The following is a 26,558-nucleotide window of genomic DNA, read 5'->3' on the forward strand; positions in this document are numbered from 1 at the left end:
CCAACATGTCTGGCCATTTCATTCCTGGCCATTGCAGTCTCCGGCAAACCCACGGCGCCGAGAAGCTGAATTTCTGTAAGCCGTGGCATGACGTATACGCTGTTTCGGTTGACGTTACCACGTTTTCCTCAACATATAGACGTTGGAGAATGCTCAAACGTCCTTCTATTTTCAGTGCCAGGTGTGTGAAGTTCTCATGTCAAAAAGAAAAAAAAAATAGACACCCAAAAAATTAGTCAGTTTGTGCAAAAAGTGCTCGTGCCACGCACGAGACGTGACTTTTAATTTTATACTAAGTCGTTTGCCTGTTTATTTAGGGTATCGAGACGGGTGAGATTTTGAAAGGTATTATGTGACCTTGAAAATGAACTGAAAGTCACCCTGAAATGAGTCGCCCAATGTCGGCTGTTGACATAATTAGAGACATTGGGGGTGCAACGTTTTCTGAAAGGTCACATTCACATAAATTTGAATAGTGGTCAAAGTGCCATGGTGACCATAAAGATAAGGTCAAGGTCACCCAAATCGACTGGTGTCTGTGTAATCCCCCATGTAGACTGTCACCAAATTTGAAAACATAGGGCGCAACAGTTCATGAGATATCGCGTTAACCAGAGTTTAAAAAATGGTCAAAGTGTCATCGTGACCTTGAAAATATCGCGTTACGTACGTGCGGCCGCACGGACGCTGCTGAACACATAGTCCCACATTCCGTGTTGCGGTGGGGGACAGGAAGGCCTTGTATTATTTCCCAAAATGGCGTAGAAAATTAATCTATTAATGTGAACGGCATTTACCTGAAGGTATTTTGGATCTGACCGGCATTTACCTGAAGGCATTTTACTTTAAAGAACGCCTGCTACTTTTGAACTGAACGACGGTCAGCTTGTCATGCAAGGCTACAAACAACCATTGTTTACTATCTATGTAGTAGCAGGGTTGAGAAAAGTATTCACTGGTATCAGTTCAGGAATAACAACGCCATTTGTCAAAGGGTAACAAACGACTATGTAAATACACCGCCAAGCCGATCCTTTCAATCAGAAGTATGTGCAAATAGGACTGAGATTAAAGAACGATCGGACGTTTAAAGGGCGTCTAAGGCACACTTGACGGTACTCACTGGGCACAGTTCAGCTGGGCGGCGAACACATATGGAGGAATATTGTCGACGAACGTGCTATTACAACAGGTGCGGATAATTCGACACTACAGCTGTTATACAGACAAAGGTAAGTAGGCGTTACACAGAGAGAGAGAGAGAGAGAGAGAGAGAGAGAGAGAGAGAGAGAGAGAGAGAGAGAGAGAGAGAGAGAGAGAGAGAGAGAGAGAGAGAGAGAGAGAGAGAGAGAGAGAGAGAGAGAGAGAGCACATTGGGTTGCTATTAACATGTTGCCAGTACAACTGTACACATTATCAGTATTGCTCGTTCTAGCTGTCGGGCAAACAAAATGAGAGATAAGTTAGAACATTAGAAAATAGGCATTAACGTTCTACTATTCTAAAACATATGTTACTGGCATTTTTCACTGGGGATGTAAGAATCTATGCAGGTAGATAGGTAAGTGCTATGCATTTTCCAGAAATTGTTTCCTCTTTTAGTTCATGCTATCATACCTGTTTGGAATATGTATATCTATTTGGATGATGACGGTGTGAGTTCAAGGTACTTTATAGGTCGTCGTCTAATGTCCTGAGACCCTTTTCACGAAAGGTCGTAGCTAAGGCTGCAATGCTTCACCCAGACCTTGATTCAATTCGTTTTTCGATATTGGACCCCCGATTCGATCATTTTCGATTCAGTTCTTCATATTATTAAGAACATCCGCTTTCGTTTAATCCTCAAAGTCTGCTTTCTCAACATGAAATCCATCGTCAACTTAGCCTGGTTCCCTGGGTCTGATGCGCCTGCGCTAACGCTCCAACTCAGTGTGGGAGCGTTAGCGCAGGCGCATCAGACCCAGGGAGCCAGGCTGTCGTCAACTTGGCGATGTTTGCTAAGCACAATTCTCATTGGATAAGTGGACCGGCTTCAACCAATCACAATCGCCTTAATCCAGCGCTCGAAACTGCTCGAGTTGGGGGTCAAAATTACGATCTGCCTGCGTGGAAATATCTTAAATATGTATTCAGATATCTCAAGTGTCGATGGATCGAACCGAATTGTTGCAATCCTAGTCGTAGAGCTCGGACTGTCGTAAGTGCATGTTGAAGTATGTGAGGGACCGTGTTAGTACAAATTAAGGTTGCATCGAAGAATGGGGCCAGTAGCCCCCGTGTATAATTAAGCATAGTATTGTGAGGTCGAGTTGATACCAAATGTGAGTTTAGTTTTACGCCGCCTTTGGCAACATTCCAGCCATATCGCGACGGGGAACACCAGAAATAGGCTTCACACATTGTAGACATGACTAGAATCGAACCCGGGCCTTCGGCGTGACGAGCGAACGCCTCAACCACTAGGCTACCCCACTACATATGGGTATGCTGTAGCGAGTCGTAGCTTGGTGTCTGTTTTGGCCTGTCATTACATGCGACAGCACTGCACAACGATATAATCTTGGGTACACACAGCGCAAACTTGGTTTCCTGAAAATGTCGAATTTATCTTTTGATTGTGATGGTTGTGATTGTTTCAGTGATTGCTTGGTTTAGTAAGTGCCTAAGACCTTAAAGACTTCGTACCTACCAAAATAACGCGACACATATTTTGTTCACGCACGCACGCACGCACGCACGCACGCACTCACTTTCTCACTCTCACACTCACATGATGATGACTCACTGACACGGTCCCTGACTCACATTTTCTGTCCCCAAGACGTGTGGAGACGTTGCCATGGACGTCTTAAAGGAAAAGTTCGAGGCCTACCGTGACACCGTCCTCGCGGACCTTGACGTCAACGAGACGCTACTGAAGTACATGCTTGAGGCCAGCCTCATCGACGCTGCTGAAAGCGCTAAGTATAAGGTGATGTATCCACGGAATTCATTCAGTTATTTGCTTGTAAACGATGGTCTTATATGACTATGTATATCCGTCTCCGATTTCACAACATCGCACGAGTGCTGACTTTGTCATTTATCTATCTCTTGTGTAACTTAAGATTTTGTATCAAAAGTTGTATACTGAACAGCGAAAGAAACGCAAGTTTTCGAACAAAATGAAATCTCAACCCACCCCGCCCCCGCCAACACACACGCACACTTTTCCAACAAGTATGCGTTTCTTTTGCTGATAAGTATTGTTCGAATCATCAGGATTCACTTCCAAAAACGACCCTGCAGACATATTTTGGATGCCCTGTTCACATTTTTTAAAGATTGTATTCACGTGCCAAGATGGTCCGATTCTCTTCTGACCATTTAGGGTGAAAAAAACCCTCAGAAGCAATAAATTCATCTACTAGACGATATCGGTTCAAGGATTCAAGGAAAAGCAAATGTCCTTTGTGTGCTGCAGGCAATGTCAGGGTCGATGGAGCGGAACCAGGAACTCATGACCGCCATGACCGAAAGACGGACTGACCGCGCATACCCACTGTTGTTGACCTGTCTGAGGAAGAGTGACCAGAGCCGTATAGCTGACCTCCTCACTGATATCACCCAAACCGAGGCTCCGGAGGGTGATGACGTCATGGATATGCGTCAAGGCAACCAGGATCCGCTGGAGAATGAAGATGCAGGTCAGGAACACGAGGAAGCGAACCCCGACGTCGAAGACGAGCCCACACCCGAACACGAGGGATCCCCGGAACGGAGATGCGTCGATTTTGAGGCATTGCGGACATGTAGGTAGAGTGGTTGGTGTGGTCAGATTGATTCCAGAATCAGAAGTCCATTCAGAACCACTCGGCGGAACCGCATCGGTGGTCTGGTAGTGAGTACTAGTGATAGAGTGAACGGAGAGGTGAATGACGTGCCGCTTCTCAGAAACGTTGAAAATACTTATTGCTACCCTACATCAGTTGATTAAGGGGATACGACAAGAATCGTTAAAAGCGGCATGGTCTCTTACTGGGCTGGCTGTGTAAAGACGAAACCAGTCCGGACTAGTACACGCAGCAACATAGGCACATTCATGCACACACACGCACGAAAACCCACACACACTATTCGGATTCACATTCATGTACACGCATACACGACACATGCAAGCCCTAGAAACATTATCTGGGCAAATCGGAATTAGAACTAAGGTTCAAATGTTTCTAGCATGCATAAAGACTGTTCATAATGTATGGCTCGGAGGGTGATGATGACTTTTATGTGGAAGCATGTACAATGTCAGTGCGCCCTCTCTTCCCACCTAAAGTAAATGTGCTGAGTAAATGACCTCCCACCCTCCCCACCCTGCCATCCTGCATTTCATGTACAAACACAATGAACACCCTTCCCATATTTATGAGACATATTTTGAAAATATCATCATAAAACTCCGCACTCCCAATGTGATAGAGATCTCAGTCAACCCTCACTTTTCTTTGCAGCCTATGCTGAACTGGATTCTGTGTTGAAGGGGTTCAAAGTTTTCCTCAACAAGGAGGAGAGAAGAGTTGGTATAGAAACACAGAATATCAAACCCAGGCCAGAACAGCCTGGACGAAATGAGTGTATCGCCGAGAACCATCAGGAAGATCAACAACTCCTCCAGAGAGTCGCTGCCACAATGACTGATGTAGTGGCGGAGATCGACCGCTGCCAAGGTGTGATCCACAAGCTTCACCATGACTGCCAGGCCGTTGCTGAGATCAACAGTGAAATGATGACGCAGACCAAAGCGTGTGACGCCTGGGTTAGAAACATACTGAAGACTCACCGACTTCCGGTTTCACAGGTTCCCGTTCCAGACCGGGCGACAGATCTGTTCCAGGTGTTGATGGATGACGTATATGCCTTGTCAAAAGGTCGCAACAGAGTGATGACAAGAGAGAAGGAGACGAGGACTCAGTCAATGCGAATGCTGCGGATCTGTCGCGACAAATTAAATGACCGATGCCAGGTCCTCGACCAGCTCTATTCTTCAGATACCTCCATGGCAACTGCCAGGTACCTCCCTACATCTACTAGGCTCAGCGTCAACAGCAGTGTTACATCAACACCGTTGGTCACCACACCCTCCATCAGCAGACATGAAGATCGGCCATTTGTTGTGGACCCATATCCTATCTCTTCAGTTATGGAAGGTATCAGTCTTTTAGAACATCAGATCACAGAATACGTTCAACTAGAGACTGTCCTCACGGACAAGCTGCGTTCAGAGCTGAGAATCAAACAATTACAAAAGAAAGCCCAGGGATACACATCTAAGGGATTCTTTACAGTCAAACAGCATATAGATGACATAGAAAAGGGTGTGGATGTGGATGACAATCTGAGCAGACTTAAGGGGGTGCTGGTCAAACTCTCAGAGGAATATGACCAGTGTGTGAATTACATGAAGAGGGTGACATTAAATCTGCCCAGAACTACTGCAGTAGATACCGGCGAGGCTAATAACCGCAACACTGACTCTAAGTCGTCCTCAAAGTCTGGCATGCTCAAGAAGAGACCAAAAGAACCTGTAAAAGTACCCACCCTCCATTTACCAAAACTTGTTCCTGAAAACACGTTCTCGAACCTCGATTCAGAGCCAGGAACCACACGAGGAAAACCTCTCCTGAATAGGTTGAAGATGCTAGTGGCTGACTATGAGGCAACCAAACACAGCCAGAGAACCATGGCACAAAGGTTCCAGCAAGACTGGGAGAAGAGGACACGGGATCTCACCGAGAAGATTCGCATGAAGGATGAAGAATTGTTGAACATCCAATACAGGCTGAAGGAAATGACGGCGGACAGAGACAAGTTCAGGAAGTTGTACGACCAGGCAAAGTTGAGCCATGGCCGGAAAGGATAAGATTTACCATAGTAAATTATTTAACTATTTTCGTCTTTGGACAAGTAGAAGTGATATGGGGTGACACTGTGATATACCTTTGTTGTGTCCTGGAGAAAGATGAATCACGGTAGGAAGGATACAGTTTACTACTGTATTACACTGTTGTTGCTTTTGGACAAACCGAAGGAATACTGGGATGGAATTGTGCAAAAGCTTTGTTATATCCTGGAACAGGTGTGCCAAGGTAGGAAAGCACGACCGTTACCTGTGTATACCGTGCTGTTATGTTCAAGACAAGGTGAAGGACAAGGATGACAGTGTACTATGTCTCTGTGATGTTCTGGAACAGTTGAACCATGACGGTGAGGGGGTAGGTTTTACCCGATAGTCTAGTTTTGTTCGGGAGAAAACAGTCAAATATTGGAATATATGATTACACACCCGCTCCAAAGTCGGCCATTCACAAACTCCAACGCATTCAGAATACGGCTGCCAGGATCGTGTCTTGCTTCAGGAAGTGTGATCACATAACCCCAATACTTCGTACCCTCCTCTGGCTTCCGGTACAACAAAGGATAAGCTCTAGGACCCTACGCTTCGTGTACCAATGTCTGTCGGGGGATGCTTCCGAGTATCTCCGTGACTGTATCGTAATACATATCGCGGCTCGATCTTTGAGATCAAAGTCCAAAGTTTTGCTGACTATCCCAGTTACCAAATCAGTTTCATATGGATATAGATCGGATTCTTTTCTTTTGCCCGCTGCGACTGAGTGGAATCAGTTACCAACATACACTACAGACTGTGACACTTTCTCTCTGTTTAAACCCAGATTCAAAACACATCTATATATGCTAGCATTCTGTGATGAGTCATGTCAGTGAACCCTTAGACTGTGCGGTTAGAGTATGAAATATTCATGGAGACATGCGCAGTGTAAATGAACTATTATGATTATAGTCAAATGGATAGCGATGGATGTCCATCGCGTGTTGAGTCCTTAATACAGCAAGCAACTGGATCCGCAAACAGCAGCATCGTCAAAGTGTTTCCAGATAAATCATCTAAACTGTTTGAGAGGCATTCTAGAAGTTGCTGAGATAAAGATGACATGACATGACCTATGAGATCATCTTGGTAGAGAGTTGAGGAGGCGTCCCAACCAGTCAACTAATCTCCAGGAATTGGAGAATGCCTTAAACGATACGTGGCAACGCATACCGGCTTACGTCATCCGACGGTTGACGTCATCCATGAGAAGGCGTTGTGAAGCATGCATTCTTGCCAGAGGAGGTCACACGAGGTATTGATGCCAGTCACAAGGTTCACCGTTACTGGCCACAGTTGCTGTTCCAGTTTGTGCGAAAAATCGACCATTTTCTACCCTTAGTGTTTTACAGAAACTGTCACTAATGATTTTATACGTTCATCGCCTCGATATTGCGCAAGATTGATAACAAATTAATGGCATATAAATATCTGTTTACATCAACATTACTTGGGTGTTCCGTTTTTATTTTATAAAGCACCAAAGCAAGCATGTGACAACTTTCTATTGATCGTCAGTTTATTTACCCGAGGCAGGGAACAACATTCTGCTACACTCTCCCCCCGCCCGCCCCCCCCCCCCCCCACACACACACGCACACGCACACGCACGCACGACACACACACACACACACACACACACACACACACACACACACACACACACACCCCTTCACATAAATTATGAACGGTCGCTGGCACGTCTTTTGATTATAGAAGATTCTTGAAGAGTGGTCAGCTGATGTCCTTCACCTTTGTCTTAGATTTGAATACGAATCCTAAGAGTTTTTTCTCTGAGGCAAGATAGTGAATTTGGACTTCGGCCGCTTTAATTTCTGTTTGTGATACAGAACCAGTTTCAATTTAAGATGTTTAACCCACCAGCCGAACTGCATAAACGCGGCTGTTCTTGCAGCAGTTCTAAACATGTATATACTTGCGCGCATCTGAATAAACACCTCCTCTTTGCTTTGTTGACTTTCAAAAATGACGGCGCTTTTGTCAATCGGACGCCACTCGTTCACACACACGACAGTCACGTGACATCAGGTGGCAGAGCAGGAAAATAGACGATACAGGACAGGACAATAAAAATCCAGCCTTCAACTCCATTTAGATTTTGCTGACATGAAATGGTTGAATGAGTTGGTTGTAATATCGAGAATCGTTTAGATCTTGTGAAGAAAGGTTTTGCAGAGGGTGCTCAAGTGAAAAAATTATACCAGGAAGATTAACACGAGAGATTATTGCATTTTTAGTCTTTCTCTCTTTACTGGAAATGACCGTTGGACCATAGAACATCCGGGTTAGGGCCGCAAACATGCTTGTCTTAAAAGTTGACTAACTTGGCTAATTCATGTCATCGTATCCCAGTTGCGCGGATCCATTATTATGTGATTTTTCTCACAGGATAATTCCGATCAGACTCGGATATTTACTGACCGCCGTTATGTACCCGCAGTTATGCAGAGTGAGAGATACGATGACGCGTTCACTGACATGCTAGTGAACGCAACCTATCTTATCTACACCCATATCACCGAGCTGACCGACATCCAATCCCAGTCTCTGAAATGAACACATTTTATGGAAGAGAGTTCTTAAGTCATAACAATAAAACATAATGAGAAGAAATCGAGAACATTTCATTTACAGGAACTGTCGTAATCTTGATATGCGTCATATTCTAGACTTGTGTGGCTTGTATTTGGTATTTGCCTGGTTAGCGCAGGTGTAACAGACGAACCCTGTTGAACCAGGCTGGTGTTAAGTCTGTAGGTTGCACTACATTTTGTTAGAATTACATGCTCCCTGAAGGTTACACAACACCAAATGTTTTCCCATAGACTGCTACAGTAACCTTGTTTTTTTTCAAAAATCATCCAGGTTTTCAACAGCCATTCCACGTAAACATGAGTACGGTGAAACCATTAAAGTACAATAAAGCACAATTTCTGGCCAATTCGTCCGGTGTATTTTCCGAGTACACGAAACGGAACACATCAACCCCAGTTTCGCACCGAATGTCACCTACCTGAAAGAACCTTTTCACATATAAGTCATGGTGATAAAAAATGACAAAGCCAAATACTGAAAATTGTGGTCAGTTTTAATTACTGGATGCAAGTGCTCTACAAAAGCAAAACATCTTACACTATTTCATCCAATCATAGCTGTCAATAGTTTCTGTCTTTTCAGTTGTTTCCATACGGTGCCAGCCCAGGAAGCATGTGATTCTAATATATCGTAGTGGAACCTAAGCACGAGCGGCTGTTAACATCTAAACAAAGACATCGAGACTTCACTTCTTAAAGTGATTATGCATCTTACTGACAACTGACAAAGATGGAAAAGGATAACAAATCAAATGTATGGGCGTATTTCGATTTGGATAATGAAAAAAAAAACCCTAGAAAAAAACAAATGTCGCATGTGCGGTATCATCACTGAGTTATACTGGCACAACCAGTACAACGAACAAGCATTTGTCATGTAAACATCCGAACACCAATTCTGACCAGCCAAAGCGAAAGCTGCTCCCCCCGGGGTCCTTTGGCAGCTTTGGGATGACAAATCCTGTTGACAAAAAGTGGTGCGAAAAGGTCACACAGAAAGCAATGTTCAGGAATGAACTAACACTGTGAACGGTGACGGTTTTCGTACTTTCTATGCTGAGTTAAACTCTAACTATAAAGTCTCATGCTAAGCCACTCTTCACAATTACTGGCATAAGTTAAAATCAAATCAAGCTATTCCATATGGGGGTCTTACCACAGACATGTGGACAAGCAAAACCAAAGAGGACTATAATACTGTTACGGCAAATGTTTTTAACCACTGGGTTCGCTGAGTGTGAAGGAACGTCATACCGGCAAGAATATTGGACTGGTTTTAAATTCTGTCCACGAGGAATTGGAATTGTTGACGTGGTCGGGCTAATTAGTGACAATGCGAACATGTCTCCGTCAGCAAAGACAGCATGGTATCCTCATGTGAGATGTTTCGCCAACGCTCTTCAATTAGCAACCCATGACAGTTTGAAACCTCCCTCTATGGAGAATATGCTAATGTTTGCGCGTAAGCTGGTAGCGTTTTTCTCAAAGTCAACTCTGGCAACTCAAGAACTCAAAGGACATCAAGGAGGCTTTGTGAAGCTCCCCCAAATGTCATTACCGACGTGGTGACACGTTGGAATTCTGCCTATTTTATGTTGGGGCGTTCCCAATTCCACACAGACATCGTGGCTGTGCTTCATGACCCGATGTTTCAGAAATACAAGGGACGGAATCTAAAAGATGAACACTTGAGTTTGCTGGAGTACCTTGTGGTGGCGCTGAAGCCACTAGTGTCCGCCACAAAAGTTCTTTGCACATCAGGTGTGCGTCATCCAACAGAATAAATTCCTGCTTTTCGTGTAAAGGAGAAACCAGAAGAAGAGACAGATTCGCCAGCAACAACGCCCAAACAGCCAAGCAAAGAGTTCAAATTTTGTGAGAATGACAATGGTATGTCATTCCTCTTGGATGACATAATCGAAATTGATGATGACGAAAACCTTCTGAAAAATGCCAGATAATGAATATCATGATCTGTGTGCTCCTAACAAGCTGCCTGGGTCGTCAACTCTAAAATCGTTTGCCCTTGGCTGGTGACGGGAAAAACACAACTTATTACCGCGAATTGCGACTTCGTCGCAAGAACTTCCGGTTCATTTGTACCATCCGACAGAGCTTTCTCTACCACCGATCTCACGATCACCAAACATCACTTGATTCAAACACAGCAAATGCAATCTTTCTGAATGTAAACCCGAGAAATACTCTACAAATTTCTCCCGCGTCAACGTCGCCAACGTCACCAGTGTCAGTAGCTGCTATGAAGGTTTAGCCTGTTGATCCATTCCTCGAGTCAAGTGAATCAGGTGAAACTAACATCACTCAACAGTCACTTCCTGATATCGAATGTATTGAAGTTTCCAAATTAAGAAGCTATTTGCTTATTGACGTTCGAGTGTAAATTGACATTTTTTATATAACAAGTTAGAAGATGCCACACTTCCATGCTATACGTGACAATCTACCAGTTACACCGGCTGACAACGTTACATGGTTCTACTCTCGAGTTTAACTGGCATTTCTTACGTTCTGTCAATTTCTCTGACATTTGTAAAAACGTTAGAGACGTGAATGATTTATCTGTTTAAGGTTAATTTTAATGTACGTTGGCATGTATGAGAAAATATGGAAACTTGCATTCGATCAGTTAAAGTGTGTCTGAGATTGCTCCGAGTGCAATACTCACTCTGAGATTGTAATGACTGCCAATGTTCACAGCTCTACATCGCCTAGGGATTTGGGCATTTCTTATGTGTGGTTTGTTCGTTAACAACAGGGCACACAGGCAAACTATCGCAACCAAGCAAAATGCCCAGTCTTATCTAATGGGAACGAAATCATTCGTCACCAACTCGTTATTCCGGGACAGGCCGAATAGTCTTCTTGATGTTACGGAAAGGGGCGTGTGGTGACGAATGGAACTATTCGTGGCCAACTCGTGTTATTCCGGGACAAGCCGAGAACATTCGTAACTATTCGTCTCTTTCCGTGACCTACGGGAATGACACGAGTAGCTACGGATGAAGCCGAGAAGCGACTCGTGCCCCCCCTCGAAAGCATTCGTCAGCACTCGCCCCTTTCCGTAACCTCCAAAGAGACCCGTCTCCCACTCAAAGCTGGTAATGGGCTAACATATGACAAACCAATCAGAATTTTTAAAAAACATGAAAAGTGTATATCGTCATATTAAATATTGGAAGTGGTAAGAACGTAGCTGACTGAATTTGTTGTGAAATGTGAAGTTGTTGAAGCAAATCATGCGACTGACAGTGAGAGAATGAAACACGCACGTGTGTCTTTTCGCATAGCGGCGCTCACTGAGCGCTTTTCTGACGACCTTAGCCTAGGGGCTTGTGGCGGTGATTATACGTGGGCTTCCAACAGTTTCAGGAAATGTAATCATACATCGCTAGGGTTTAAAAATCAACAATATTATTTCTGTATAACAATTCAACATCAATCTTTCATACTAGGTATATATTTCATATCTCAGGGAAACATGATTTAGTCTGAACTTTTGGAGGGTCATCCCTATATTTTTCAGCGAATTCACCTCCAATGGTAGACCTACACTCTGCGAATGTTTCCTAAATATTTACTTCACAACATTAGACAAACAGTTTCAGATATTTCTATGCATATTTTAATCATTTAATACACTTCTAAATATAAAATCCATGTCACAAGATTGAAGATGCTAACAGCTGGATATCTCGATCTTTCCTTCCTATCCACATGCTCAACAAATCCAAAAAGCTGAAATTATTAGCTAATAGAAGAAATAACTCATTAATTCTTGCTAATGATATGAAAAATATATGTAAAATATTATATATAAAACCTGTTAAAATATTGGGTTACTGACAGTCCACCATAACACTCATTGTTTGTTAAAAGTTAGTGAGTTTGGTTTATGGCTGACTGTGGCAATATTCCAGCAATATCACAGAGTGGGACACCAGCCATGGGCTTCATACATTGCACCATGGGGGAACAGAACCCTGTTCTTCAGTGTGACAAGCAAACGCTTTTACCTTTAGGCTACCCCACAGCCCCTAAAAAGCAAGAGGTTACAGCATGGCTGGACTCAAGTTTGGTAGGTTTGTTCTTTAAAACCTCACTCGGCAATAAGCACTCTGTAAACAATCGGGTCTGGTCCAGACATTCCTGTGATAAACAGCATGAGCATTGATCTACGCAAATGGGATACAGTGGCATGTGTAAACCAAGTCAGAAGGACTGACCACCCGATCCCCTTTGTTGCCTCATGACATGCAAGGCTTACTGAAGGCTAATTGTAACCTGGATCTTCACAAGTAGGTTTGAAAGCTACTAAATTCTACTGGATCACACTGTTGTATGCGACAATGCACTCATCAACCATATATAGTTACTAGTATTTGAATTTAATGCATCCTATCTCAATCACAAATATTGATCACTGGATTGTCTGGTCCAGACTCAATTATTTATAGATTGCTGCCATATAGCTGGAATACTGCTGTGTGCCTTGTAAAACAATTAACAAACAAACAAAGTCAATACCACCAAATAAAAGAACAATACTACAGGCCAGTCTCTATATATGAACCGTAATCCTGGAGTTACCTACCATGAAACAGCTCTCGTGTAACATAAGCTAATATTCTTTCCTCTTGCAGATGGGTTATGTGTAGGAAATAACATGACCCATGGGTTCGTTATTGAAAAGTGAGCCCTCTTTCTGTGGAAAATTTGCAAGAGCCGATGGCCAGCAGGCATTTTCCTGAGAGAAGAGGGCTTACTTTTCTGTCATGTTATATCCACCTTATAAAACTACCGAAGATACACTGACCTTTTGGACTTATACTGCACAAAAATAGTTTGGGATATATGTAAATTTTGAAACTATGCATAATGATCGATCTATTTATTCACTGACATACTGATGAAATATCAATCATAAAAATACCAATATCCCTACCTTATTTTGTTCAGTATAATCTCAGTATTTGGTATTTGCTGTTGAAATCAACTGGGATAAGACTGGATGCCTTCTCCTTGCAATGCACACGCTCCACATGAGCTACCCGTGCCCTGCATGTGCGCTGAACATACCACCCATTTTGCGAGGAACACATGGTAAATATCGACAAACAATCTCATTCTTCACAGCGATCCTCCATAGCCTGGTGAATAACATTGCAAAGCTAGTAAGCGAAGGGCTGGGAGCAGTGTTTGCAATACTTTAATTTGTCAGTTGACCATGTTGACTATCTGAGCCTGTTGCTGCCCGCAGGCAATTAAATCTACAGGCACTGAATAAAATCTGAAAGCCCATCTTGTTAAAGATGTACCAATATAAAATAGAATAGACTACACTGTATACAGTTTCACAATGCTCCTAAGCCTATGGCACAGAGAAAGGTTATTATTTAAAAAAGAGTGGTGTTGATATTCCTTTGTGTAAGGCCCTGAAATACCAGGAAGTGAAACTGTAAGTTATTGTAACATGAAGCATCATGGAAGATTCCTGAACATTAACAACATAAAGAAATTACATTTGAAAAAGAACAGATACATGTAATCTACTGGAGGCCACAAGGGCCTGCAGATATTTGAAACTGCTCGCCCAATGCAATATTAACCGATACTGGGCCTCCCAGCTTGAGATTATTTCGAACGCTGGCTGGGGGTTCGAAACCAAGTGTTGGCACTACATGTTGAAAACTGTCAATTATGTCATAGTTTAAGATCACATTCAGTGGTGTCAAGACAAAGCATCATCATCATCAAAGCGAGTAATAATGCGAAGTGAAGGGCTATTCCTCAGAAGATCTGCGGGCAGAGGGACACTGTTTAGACAGTTGCCTGAGGAAGCGAGATTGTATAAGATTTGAAGGATATTACAAGAAAAAGTGTCCCCTAAAAACAATAGAGTGATGTCACTGTCAGTTTATAACTTAGGGTGAGAACATATTGGGTGGAGGGCACCAAGAATGTTATTTTTTTTATGACCAGCCAAGAAATACATGAGAAATTGTATAATGTGTTTTTTAAAATTTTAACAGCATTTTTAATCTGTTATTTTTCATGTATTCCCATCAATGTAACCTGCAGTGTCATATATCATTTACAGCAAAATACAGATGTACATACTTCAGGGGGCCGTGGGGTAGTCCAGAGGTTAAAGTGGTCCCTCATCACCTGGAAAACATGGGTTTGATTCCATACTTTGTGGAATCGAACCCAGGTTTTCGTTTGATTATATTGTGTAAAGCCCATTTCTAGTGTCCCGCACCAGAAATAGGCTTCACTAACTGTGGGAAATGAACCCAGACCTTCAGAATGATGAGAGACAGCTTTAACTACTAGGCCAACACACCACAGCTGTATTGGGATATAAGTGAGTATTTGACACACAGAGCAACTGACTGTTTGTTGTCTGTAAATAGCAGAACATAAAACAGACTATCTGTTTAAAGCTGGATACACTACACAGTTCAGTGTTCATACATAATAAAGATTCCTTGAACTGAAAATCATAATATAGTCAACAAAAGTAAAGATCTCTAAATGGTTATGCATTGTGACAAAGACAATAGCTGGGACACATCATAGCCATGAAAGTGATCTCAAGGAGAACAATAGGAACAACTGATGACAGCTCTGAAGAGGCCTTCAAATCACAACACACAAAAAGAGCTATTAGTGCTAAGGTGAACATTACTCACATACCTTAACATAGACATATGACAGTCTTAGTGTTAAGGCTGATTTGTTCAACAAGGCCCTAACACGATTTATTTGTCTGTTGAAATGGTCAGCCAGGATTGAACAACTGAGAATCCACTGTCGTTGAAGATACTTGTCATCTGCACCATGCATCCAATTTGGAGGGAGGCTAATGAGTGATGTGGGATTCAAACTGATGCATATTGTAGATATTCACAACTTCAGTGATAAGCATGAACATTGGTTATGACAAACCAAGAATCACAAGATTCTGGCATGACTAAGGGAGACTACTCAGCACAACCAATTGTGATTTCTTTGACAACTGTTTCACCACAGTACCACTCATAAACTGAGGGAATTCATTAGCATAAATGTGAAAATCAATAGCTGTTTCATGATTCACAACTCATACATAATTATGCTAAGAACAAAAGTATGGGAACACAAGTAGACTCGTATATGAACTTAAAATTGGTGAGGTAAATAAAACTTTTTGTGTGCTTGGTTGGCACTTAAACTCCATGATAGAACTTGCAGTGAAATCAGTAACAAACAAGGCTGCTCAAACACACCCACACCATGTTTGATTCAAACACCCCAACAACTGCCTAGTGTATGTGGGAGACAGACTCGTGTTGCAGCTTGTTATATATAGATTCATTTGCATCACTGCATGTTCTAACATGCTGTCTAAGTGCCCAATAATCACATAAAACTTCACCCAAGATAGTCATTCCAATTAAACTCCACAATACCCTGGAAGCATCTACAGTTTAACCTGATAATTTTATTTCCTCCCTTTGCTGGCGCCGCATTCTGACAGTAGCTAAGCTGCGGTTACAACCGAGCTCGCCAGCATCAATAAAGATAGTGGTAGCAGCTGTGAAAGATTGTTCGCAATGAGACTCAGATTTCAGGGAAATCATACAGACAAACGAAGAGGTCCGAAACTTTTACAAAACATGCAAGAACTACTGCTACCTCTTTCAGAGTATATCTGCATCAGTTGTATTGCCAAGGTTAATCAGTTAAATTACTATTGATTTGTGATACCACTGGAAGGATAGAGGTGCTCTAGAAGAGCGGCTCAGGTGTAGACACCTATTGGTAATGCTTGACTGTTGAATCTTCGTTGATTTCATCCACTCAGAGACAGCATTGATCTCATCATTTGAACCATGATTGGTGCTTGGTTGGTACCAAGCTACTTGGTTGGTACTATAGAACACATCCTCTTTGACTGCGAAGAACTCTCAATCATACGCAATTTTGGCTCTATCAGGGACTTGAAAGAAGTCATGACAAACAGAAGTAATGAATGGACAACTATTGTAAGAATGCTGAAGGAAAGAAAGAAGAGGATCCATGCAGCGGCCCTGCCGCCGGACGCATGACAATACTCAACAACATTAATCAGTTAAATAATTTAGAAAGTGAAAGTGAGTTGTGATAGGTATGCTGAACTTCCCAACATACACGCCTGATTGGATAAAAAGCCAGCCAAGGGAGGTAATAAATTTATCTGACTGAGCTGTAGATTTATTGGAATGTATACCCTGGACATAGAGAGGATGACAACAAGTTTCATTTACCATAGAGTATAAATGACCTCGCCATGTTTAAGTTCATATATGACCATCAAATTTTCGGGTGTACCCATCCTTTATGTATGCAGCATATAATGATATATCCAGTAAGAGCAACAGGTTACATACATCTGGTTAAAACAAGTGCACGTCAGAGTGTAAAACAACAGGTGTCAACAAAGTGCATAGCACATATAATGTGATCATCAAAATCACAAACATATTATGTCCAACAAACCAGTCACATGTCCACTAGCTTCAACTTTACACAATACGATAACAGAATATACCAAACACTAAGGCTGGGCCTACTTTCACAACACAACCTCTACTAAGGTTAACCTTAACTCTCATTCCTTAACATTCCAATAATGTTACCTAGGTCCAATGTTAAAGAATGGGAGTTAAGCTTAACCTTAGTGAAGGTTGCTTTGTGAAAGGAGGCCCTTGAAAATATGTTTCTCGGACACACTTTTGGCAAAAATAAGGTCAGATTTATCAAAAATGACTAAATATTACAATTACAAATACTTGTTAAAAAGCACAATATTGATTTGGCAGTAATGTTTTGGGACTTTCTTCTACCATGAATAAAGAAAAAAACAACGCAGAACACTTTAGTTTGTGTTACATCAACAAGAATAGATAACAGATCTGAATGGGACATTTACAAGGCATCCATGGATAATTAAAATGAGTGATGCTCGGGACTGATAGTCCTGAACCTGTGTCTGAGACACATCCTTCACATTCAGCCTCAACACATGTTATCATATCTATTATGTCTACAGTTCATATCAGACTTGTGGTATTTGTAACATGGGTAAACGTTTGGCGAAACACCTAGTTTTTCACTACTTCTAGGACTAATACTAAAGACTAAGCCCATCATGGCCAGTTTTACAGGTTAAAATCACATTCACATTCACACAACTAAATACACAGTCTAAGTACACTTAGTCTCAGTGTTATTCGTTACACTCCACCACTGAGTCTAGTAGACCCTAGTAGAAGGTCATGTCCGGTAACCTTTGAGCCACCTATGACCATCCAATCAATAGCGAGGCGGTTGAATAGATTTAACCAATCACACAACGGCTACTACTTAGGGATAGGAGGGACTTTCAAAATATTCAGGTCACTGACACAGATCTCTCCACAAACAAACATCTGCACATAACACAGTTATTTGAGCTGCAGTATATATGCTTTGGGGTTTCTGTTGAAATGGTTACCATTAGCTAATGTTCCCGCAAGAGGACATCCTTGAGTATTGCTAAAAACACTATTTTCAGCAACTGTTTACTCACTGTTGTCTTGGTTGTAGTGTGCATCACCCGGAAACGAGCGTACGCTAAATAGCATTCGGAATCATTTGGGTACGAACGTTTTTGAGATAAAATGTTCAAAAGGGATTTGAGAATGTCCACTTTTGGGATTTGGTAAGCTGTGTTCTGATTGGTCAATCTCAAAGGTTACCTGACACGACGTCCCATAACGTTTTGTTAGACTCAGTAGTAAAGTGTAATAAAAAGTACTGAGGCTAAGTCTACTTAGACTGAATACACAATAAACCAATCTTATACATGAGAGGAACCATGCTAATTATTCACCAGACATCCATACCCAGACTCATGCTATTGTGAGGAGTTTACTTCTATGCCACACTCGGCAATATTCCAGCGATATGGCGGCGGTCTGTAAATAATCATGTCTGGACCAAACAATCCAGTGATCAACAGTAGGAGCAGCTATCTGCGCAACTGGGAACCAATGACATGTGCCAAACCAAGTCAGTGAGCCTGACCACCCGATCCCGACGGGTTGCATGGGTTGCTGAATAGCTATTCTACCCATGATCTTCACAGGTCTACAACAAGCTAGCTAGCACCATCAAGAGATGTTTGAGTACAGTCACAATACCGAAGGACGACTGGGACTTAACACCAGCTACCAAATAACCAGGTAACTAATGAGCGGTTATTTCAATAGTATCATGGGTAAATGTGTAGAATGAATTTGGTTCATGTCAGGTGGCACACGGCAAACTGTTAAAAGAATTTTAGTTCAAATTGTTCTTATTCATTTCATTGAAAGCAAGTGATTCCTGATATAATTTTTAAAAATTCTGTTTATTTAACTGTGGTTCACATGATCTCAAGCTGTGAAGCAATGGTCATAGTTTGTGCACACAGTCAAATAGAACTTTCTGTTTTCAACACTATGCCTCAACATCACTGCATCATATGAAAATTCAACTTGGACTCTTTCCACATACAAAAATAAAAGCAACCCCCAATCATTTCAATAAAATGAAAAAGGTGACAACTGGTCAGTTACCAGACTGGGTCAGAGTCCTCTTCTGTGAAATGATCAAGACCATTTAGGTTAAATACTTTCACCTAAAATCAATAATCTTATTTCAAAGCATTGAAGGTGTGAACTTTTAGTGTTATGAAGTTGTGAACTTTTAGTGCTAAGATAAATTAGTGACACAAGTCCCATAACCACTAGACAGGTCTAGTTGCAGAGTTCATTTGATCCAGTGTACAAAATTGTCCGTCTGTGTGCAAGATCATTCCCAGAATGCTGATCACTTGTACTTCACTTCCTGTTCGATGTCCTTCATGACCCTCAGAACGAGCTCCTCCTGGAAGGGCCGGGCTGCACACTGGACACTGACTGGCAGGCCAACAGTTCCTTTAGACATCTGGGGGGGGGGAGGGGAGAATTCACAGACATGTACACAAACAGTGACAAGTGAACAACAATGACTCACATGATTGGGTGGGATTCATGTTTGGCCCGAGTCTGACCATCAGATCCTCAATTTGGTAATGCTGCATCATGAGAAATGGCTTGACAATATTAAATTTGTTGTGGCTCGGGTTGGCTCTCAGTAGTACAAGGACAAAACAAAAAACATTTAGTTTTGAGTCCAAATACAAACAGCCCCTTCCCCTAAATACCTTTTAAGTACATCCCTCCCTGACACCAATGCATACACCACCAATACACCCTTGTCCACCCACACATGCATATGAGCCACTGGGGCACATCCAGAGGTGTGTACACTCCTGGAACCTCACCACCGGTGGCGTGTGAGGATTCGCCTCACGCCCATCCAACAAGAGAAAAAAGACAAAAATCTGTAAACAGTAAAAGGTACCACTTTAGGCTCTGTTTGATACATATCTACCAATTTTTTAAAAAGATTGAACGGATTTTGATTTATGCTCCGGAAACAAAATGATTATGGATGGAAGGTCAGATGAGGCATCGACTGTATCCCCCAGATTACATGCCTTGGGGATACAAAGAGAAAGAGATTTAGAGATTTTACCCATTCATTTAAAACATATACAGCATTTTAACAAGTGTCCTCAGAAGATGACATATCCCCGGCTCTCACATATGTGAATGGACAAATCATCTGAAGGTTACATATAATTTTTCAGACTAAGTTTGAATCGTTTCCATGGAAATCTTGAAAAATATAATTGCCATGTATTGTAAACAGCAAAAGGCACCACTTCATGATCAGTCTCATATATCTGCCAAGATCTGCTGAAAGATATCAAAAGGTAAATCACAAAAACCTGTACATAGCAAAAGGCACCACTTTAGGTTCTGATTGATATATCTACCAAGTTTAGCAGAAAAATATTGAACATTTTTTTAGTTATGCTCTGGAAACGAAACCCACCCCTTCATTAGACTAACTCCAAAATGTTCCATGGAAAAACAAAAAAAACCCCACAAAATGCCCAAAATCTGTAAATAGCAAAAGGCACAACCATAGGTTCAGATTATTATATCTATCAATTTTGTTCCATAAATATTGAATGATTTTCAAGTTATGCTTCGCAAACAAAATGATTATGGACAGATGATCAACTATATCCCCCCGCATTACATCCTGGGGGGATAAAAATGTTGAAACAATATCTGGATTACAGTATACAGGACCTTCGCTTGTCATGTGAATAGTGCTGATATTGCTTAATTATTACTAAAAGCGACATTAAACTAAACTCACACAATCAAAGGGCATATAGTTTGGATTTTTTAGATAAATCTCATTGAATTTGTAAGAAGCCAGACTGAACCAGCAATGGTTAATATTCAGTTGAACTGACCAATATCATTAAACCCTAGACAGGTACTCACCTTTTTGGTCAACTTTTCGTGAATGGTATTTGTTGGATAAACCTCCTCTAACTTCTTCTCGTCCTCTTCAATAACCTTGGTTACTGGCAGACTGCCAGCAGGAAAATTGAGCACATTGTAGAGGGTGGTGTACGTAACAGACGCTGAAACACATGAGGGTGGAAATTGCAACTGAGATCTATTGATTTTGAAAGTTATGGAAAGGGCGGTAATCAGTAACTGTTCTACCTGTGCTCTCATCTGCTTTGCCAAGGGGAATGGCAGGAAGTGGCATAGTTGGCGACAGAATGACATCAAGTTTCTGTTTTGTCATGGCTGCCAAGAACTCCAGTTTGTAAGCCTGAAACAAAACCATGTACATGTAATCCAAAGATCAGGGCTATCTGAGAAGTGTGGTTCTTCTATGCTCTTATTTTATTTATTTATTTTTATCATCTTTATTTACATAATACATGTGTAGTGCATACAGGTAAGTATCAATGAAGGTATAAGTAGTTGCACAGTGTATAGTGATTTCTTAGTATTCTGCTATCTCCCTTACTACATGGTTAAAATATGGAACTTGTTATTTTGTTTTGTGTGTATATATTACCTGTTTCACTACAAGACATATTGCATTTAAAGAGTTATTATTTATGCCTTTAAACCCATGTAGAATATTTTCTGGTGTAAAATCAATTTTGCTGTGAGTTCCAGTCTCAAGCCAGCTGCCCAGGTTTTCCAAAATCTTTCTAACATGACAACAATCATAAAACAGAACGATAATTGTTTCTAGTTCTTTCGAACAAAACATACACATAGGTGTGTCCTTTAGTCTAATTCTATTTAAGAAGATGTTTGTAGGTATAATATCATATAGTATCCTCATCTGTAGCCATTTCAAAATACGACATCGATTTGTCCTTATGTTTCATAACATTGTGTCATCATATTGTGTTTCAAAGACCCTTTCTCACTTTTCATGTGCACATGATTTATTAAAGTTAGAATCTAGTAATGAAATATAAACGTTTTGGTGCCTTTAACCTTCAAATTTAGTTTGGATATATTGAAAGGTAGTATTGGAGAAAATGGTATTGTTGTGGGAAGGGATATATGTCTTTTCTTTAAACAGACTGTTAAAGAAGATTTGATACTATAATATCTTAAAACACTTATTCTGACTTGATATATCTTTTGTAGCTCTTCATGAGTGTACATTTCTCCTGTGGTAGGGTTCCTTAGATCACAGATAAAGTGTATTCCTGCACTGTACCATTCTTTTATACAAAGTGTCACGTTGCCTAATTAAACATGTAATTAAACCAAATACATAGACTTAATATATACCTTGAATTTAGACTCTTCTTTTGCTTTTGTAAATATAATCCCCATGCAGAGATGACACCTCGCCACATGGGATTTCGTATGTAAGGTTTTATGTGTTTTTCCATATATTCTGGGTCTGCTAACCAAAGTCTCTTGTAGGTAATTATACAATTTTCAGCTAGCGCTTTCCATTTACAGGTACTAGAGTATAGTCTATTTATCCATATTTTACATGCAAAAATAATGTTCTTAATAAGTGGAACACTGATTCCTCCGTACTCAGGTGGCACAGTGAATACATCCCTTCCAATTTTATCAGGTTTATTTTTCCATACAAATTTAAAACATGTTTGTTGGAATTTATTCATCGTTTCATCTGGGGGTGATGGAATTGAAGAAACTAAATGATTAAATTTTGCTTGTATTAGTGATTTCAAACTAGCATTTCTACTAATGGGGGCAAGTGTTCTTGTTCACCATAACTTCATTTCATTCTCTATCTTTTTTAATTTATCTTCATAATTCAGTTTCACCATTTCATCAAGGTCATGCTATACTATTCTAAGTGATGGTAGACAGATCTTGCTATTCCACTCTCATCTATGGCAGATAGCAAGCTCTGTTATCTCATCAGACATTTCACACAATCTCACCTCTATATCCTCAGCTAGTTTGAACCACTGTGGCACAGTTCTGCAAGGAATGGTAAATAATCATGAAATCTACACCAAACCACACTACCAGGTAAGTACACTTTTATGCCCTAGAATCCTGTTATCAGACTTGTCACAGAATCACACTGAATCTATATCTGACTATGAAGAGAAAGAAACAATTTCTTTGAACATGTGATGAGAAGTAACTCAATACTGGTCATACTTACAAGGTCAACTCAAGGAAACATTTGTTTGAGTGACATTTTTAAAAGTTACAAGTCAGATAGAGTAAGTATATATGGATGACAACTTCTTTAATTCTTGAGCACAATGTTTCGATAAAGATTCTTGTATCACTTTTCAAGTATACTTTGTGCTTGACAATGAAAGAAGTTGTCATCCATATACGTACATGATGACACATCGACAGCCCCAGAAGGACTTTGTGAGACACGGTCTAAATTTACCACTAGTCAGCAGGATTATCTGGTAAAAATTTTACATGTTCCATTCATCTGCTTTAACTGCATAGTTGTCCTTGCAAGTCAAGGTGCTTGCAATTCCTGACAGCACAACATGATCAGGTCTAAATGTTTTCCTTAAAGAAATCACTTAAGGGACAATTTATTTAAGTTCTGCAGGGTGGAAATAAAACTGTGTTCAATTTAGCCAGAATACAAAAAAGTGAATTTGTTACATTGAAATTTGACACTGACATATCTCATTTCAAATGGACATTTACGGATTCTGAAAAAATCCAGACTTAAGAGTTGAACCTTGAACAACTCAACTACAGAGAACAAGAAAAGGACAATCAGTGGACTGAGTTTAACTTTAGTCAACAACTCCTCAAGAGTGCGTGAGTGGGTGTGAAAGATTTAATGGTGGAAAAGATATTTGCACAGGCAAATATGAATTTTGTGATGATTTAGTTTATGATCCAATCAAGGGTCACAGGTCCAAATTCAAGATCAAGGCAAATCCAGTTTAAAACATGCGAAGCGCTGACTTTTTTACCAGATGTAACTAAGCACAGTGAGTTCAGCCTTATAGGCCATCTTGTACCCTATTTCAGTGAGAAAATTAGTTGAATATTGAGTCTTACAATTGTCTCAATCTGACCGTCTTCGCAGCATCTGCATCCTGTAACAGCAGAGACATCTTGGTAGCTATTGCATCTCCATCAAACAGCAAGATTCAACAGTCCCTTCCCAAAACAGTGTATACTCACACAGAGCTGCATGCATCCCTCCACACCATATGTACACTCAAGGCCTGTAGTCCTCCACACCATATGTACACTCAAGGCCTGTATCCCTCCACACCATATGTACACTCAAGGCCTGTAGTCCTCCACACCATATGTACACTCAAGGCCTGTAGTCCTCCACACCATATGTACACTCAAGGCCTGTAGTCCTCCACACCATATGTACACTCAAGGCCTGTATCCCTCCACACCATATGTACACTCAAGGCCTGTAGTCCTCCACACCATATGTACACTCAAGGCCTGTAGTCCTCCACACCATATGTACACTCAAGGCCTGTAGTCCTCCACACCATATGTACACTCAAGGCCTGTAGTCCTCCACACCATATGTACACTCAAGGCCTGTAGTCCTCCACACCATATGTACACTCAAGGCCTGTAGTCCTCCACACCATATGTACACTCAAGGCCTGTAGTCCTCCACACCATATGTACACTCAAGGCCTGTATCCCTCCACACCATATGTACACTCAAGGCCTGTAGTCCTCCACACCATATGTACACTCAAGGCCTGTATCCCTCCACACCATATGTACACTCAAGGCCTGTAGTCCTCCACACCATATGTACACTCAAGGCCTGTAGTCCTCCACACCATATGTACACTCAAGGCCTGTAGTCCTCCACACCATATGTACACTCAAGGCCTGTAGTCCTCCACACCATATGTACACTCAAGGCCTGTAGTCCTCCACACCATATGTACACTCAAGGCCTGTAGTCCTCCACACCATATGTACACTCAAGGCCTGTAGTCCTCCACACCATATGTACACTCAAGGCCTGTAGTCCTCCACACCATATGTACACTCAAGGCCTGTAGTCCTCCACACCATATGTACACTCAAGGCCTGTAGTCCTCCACACCATATGTACACTCAAGGCCTGTAGTCCTCCACACCATATGTACACTCAAGGCCTGTATTCCTCCACACCATATGTACACTCAAGGCCTGTATTCCTCCACACATATATACACTCAAGGCCTGTAGTCCTCCACACCATATGTACACTCAAGGCCTGTAGTCCTCCACACCATATGTACACTCAAGGCCTGTAGTCCTCCACACCATATGTACACTCAAGGCCTGTAGTCCTCCACACCATATGTACACTCAAGGCCTGTAGTCCTCCACACCATATGTACACTCAAGGCCTGTAGTCCTCCACACCATATGTACACTCAAGGCCTGTAGTCCTCCACACCATATGTACACTCAAGGCCTGTAGTCCTCCACAAAGCATATGCTCAAAATGAGGTACACGTGTCACAAAGCCCACAATGAGCTGCACCCCTCCGTACACACACAATGACATGCACCCTTCGTACACAATGAACTGCATCCCCTCCATATTAACACAATCAACTGCACCGCTCTACACAAAATACAAAGACATGTACCCCTCCACATACACACAATGAGCTGCACCCCTCCACATACACAACGAGCTGCACCTCTCTCCATATACACACAATGAGCGGTACACCTGTCACAAAGCCCACAACGAGCTGCACCCCTCCGTTTACACACAATGACATGCACCCTTTGTACACAATGAACTGCATCCCCTCCATATACACATAATCAACTGCACCACTCTACATAAAACACAATGACATGTACCCCTCCATATACACACAATGAGCTGAACCCCTCTCCCTATATACACACAGTGAGCTGAACCCCTCTCCATATACACACAATGAGCTGAACCCCTCTCCATATACACACAATAAGCTGAACCCCTCCATATACACACAATGAGCTGTGTCCCTCCACATATACACAATGAACTGCACAAAAAAACATACACACAACGAACTGCACCCCTGTATGTACACACCATGAGCTGCAACCCTCTACATATATACACAATGAGCTGTCCCCTCTACATACACACAATGAGCTATGTCCCTCCAAATACACACAATGACCTGCACCCCTCCACATACACACAATGAACTGCACCAATCCACATACACACAACGAACTGCACCCCTGTATGTACTCACAATGAGCTGCACCCCTTCACATACACACAATGAGCTGCACCACTGTATGTACTCACAATGAGCTGCACCAGCAGGCTGAGAATCATCTTGAGTGGGTAAGGGAGCTTGAAGACGTAGTAACCAAGTCGACAGCACGGGTCTAACACATCTTTGTCCCTGAGAACAATTCAGATAAATCAGGTAACCAGATTAAAATGTCACATGACTTCTTAGCCAATCCTCAGTAATCTAACACTGATGACATGGTTTTGTTTTCAAGTGAAACTGTTATTTATCACAAAGCCTGGTC

At 41.6% G+C, this 26,558-nt stretch overlaps 2 protein-coding genes across 2 annotated transcripts in view; one reads left to right on the top strand and one right to left on the bottom strand.

Moving 5' to 3' along the window:
- The first annotated feature begins 1,128 nt into the window (after positions 1 to 1,128).
- On the top strand, positions 1,129 to 7,378 carry LOC137290287 (uncharacterized). Its single transcript, XM_067821089.1, has 4 exons — positions 1,129 to 1,232; positions 2,822 to 2,971; positions 3,464 to 3,791; positions 4,491 to 7,378. The coding sequence occupies exons 2-4, from the start codon at positions 2,840 to 2,842 to the stop codon at positions 5,897 to 5,899; spliced, it is 1,869 nt and encodes a 622-aa protein (XP_067677190.1). The 5' UTR covers positions 1,129 to 1,232; positions 2,822 to 2,839; the 3' UTR covers positions 5,900 to 7,378.
- Positions 7,379 to 15,682: 8,304 nt separating this feature from the next.
- LOC137291521 (vitamin D3 hydroxylase-associated protein-like) overlaps positions 15,683 to 26,558 on the bottom strand; it is a 28,600-nt gene continuing 17,724 nt past the window's right edge. Inside the window, exons 13-18 of the mRNA XM_067822886.1 lie at positions 26,326 to 26,425; positions 24,087 to 24,124; positions 22,979 to 23,018; positions 21,246 to 21,357; positions 21,018 to 21,160; positions 15,683 to 19,557 (exon numbers count right to left, since the gene is read on the bottom strand). Of these exons, the coding sequence (XP_067678987.1) occupies positions 19,441 to 19,557; positions 21,018 to 21,160; positions 21,246 to 21,357; positions 22,979 to 23,018; positions 24,087 to 24,124; positions 26,326 to 26,425 (550 nt within the window). The 3' untranslated portion in view covers positions 15,683 to 19,440. The remainder of the gene's footprint in view (positions 19,558 to 21,017; positions 21,161 to 21,245; positions 21,358 to 22,978; positions 23,019 to 24,086; positions 24,125 to 26,325; positions 26,426 to 26,558) is intronic.

Source organism: Haliotis asinina, chromosome 7 (assembly GCF_037392515.1).
Source record: "Haliotis asinina isolate JCU_RB_2024 chromosome 7, JCU_Hal_asi_v2, whole genome shotgun sequence".
In the NCBI taxonomy this organism is placed as follows: domain Eukaryota; kingdom Metazoa; phylum Mollusca; class Gastropoda; order Lepetellida; family Haliotidae; genus Haliotis; species Haliotis asinina.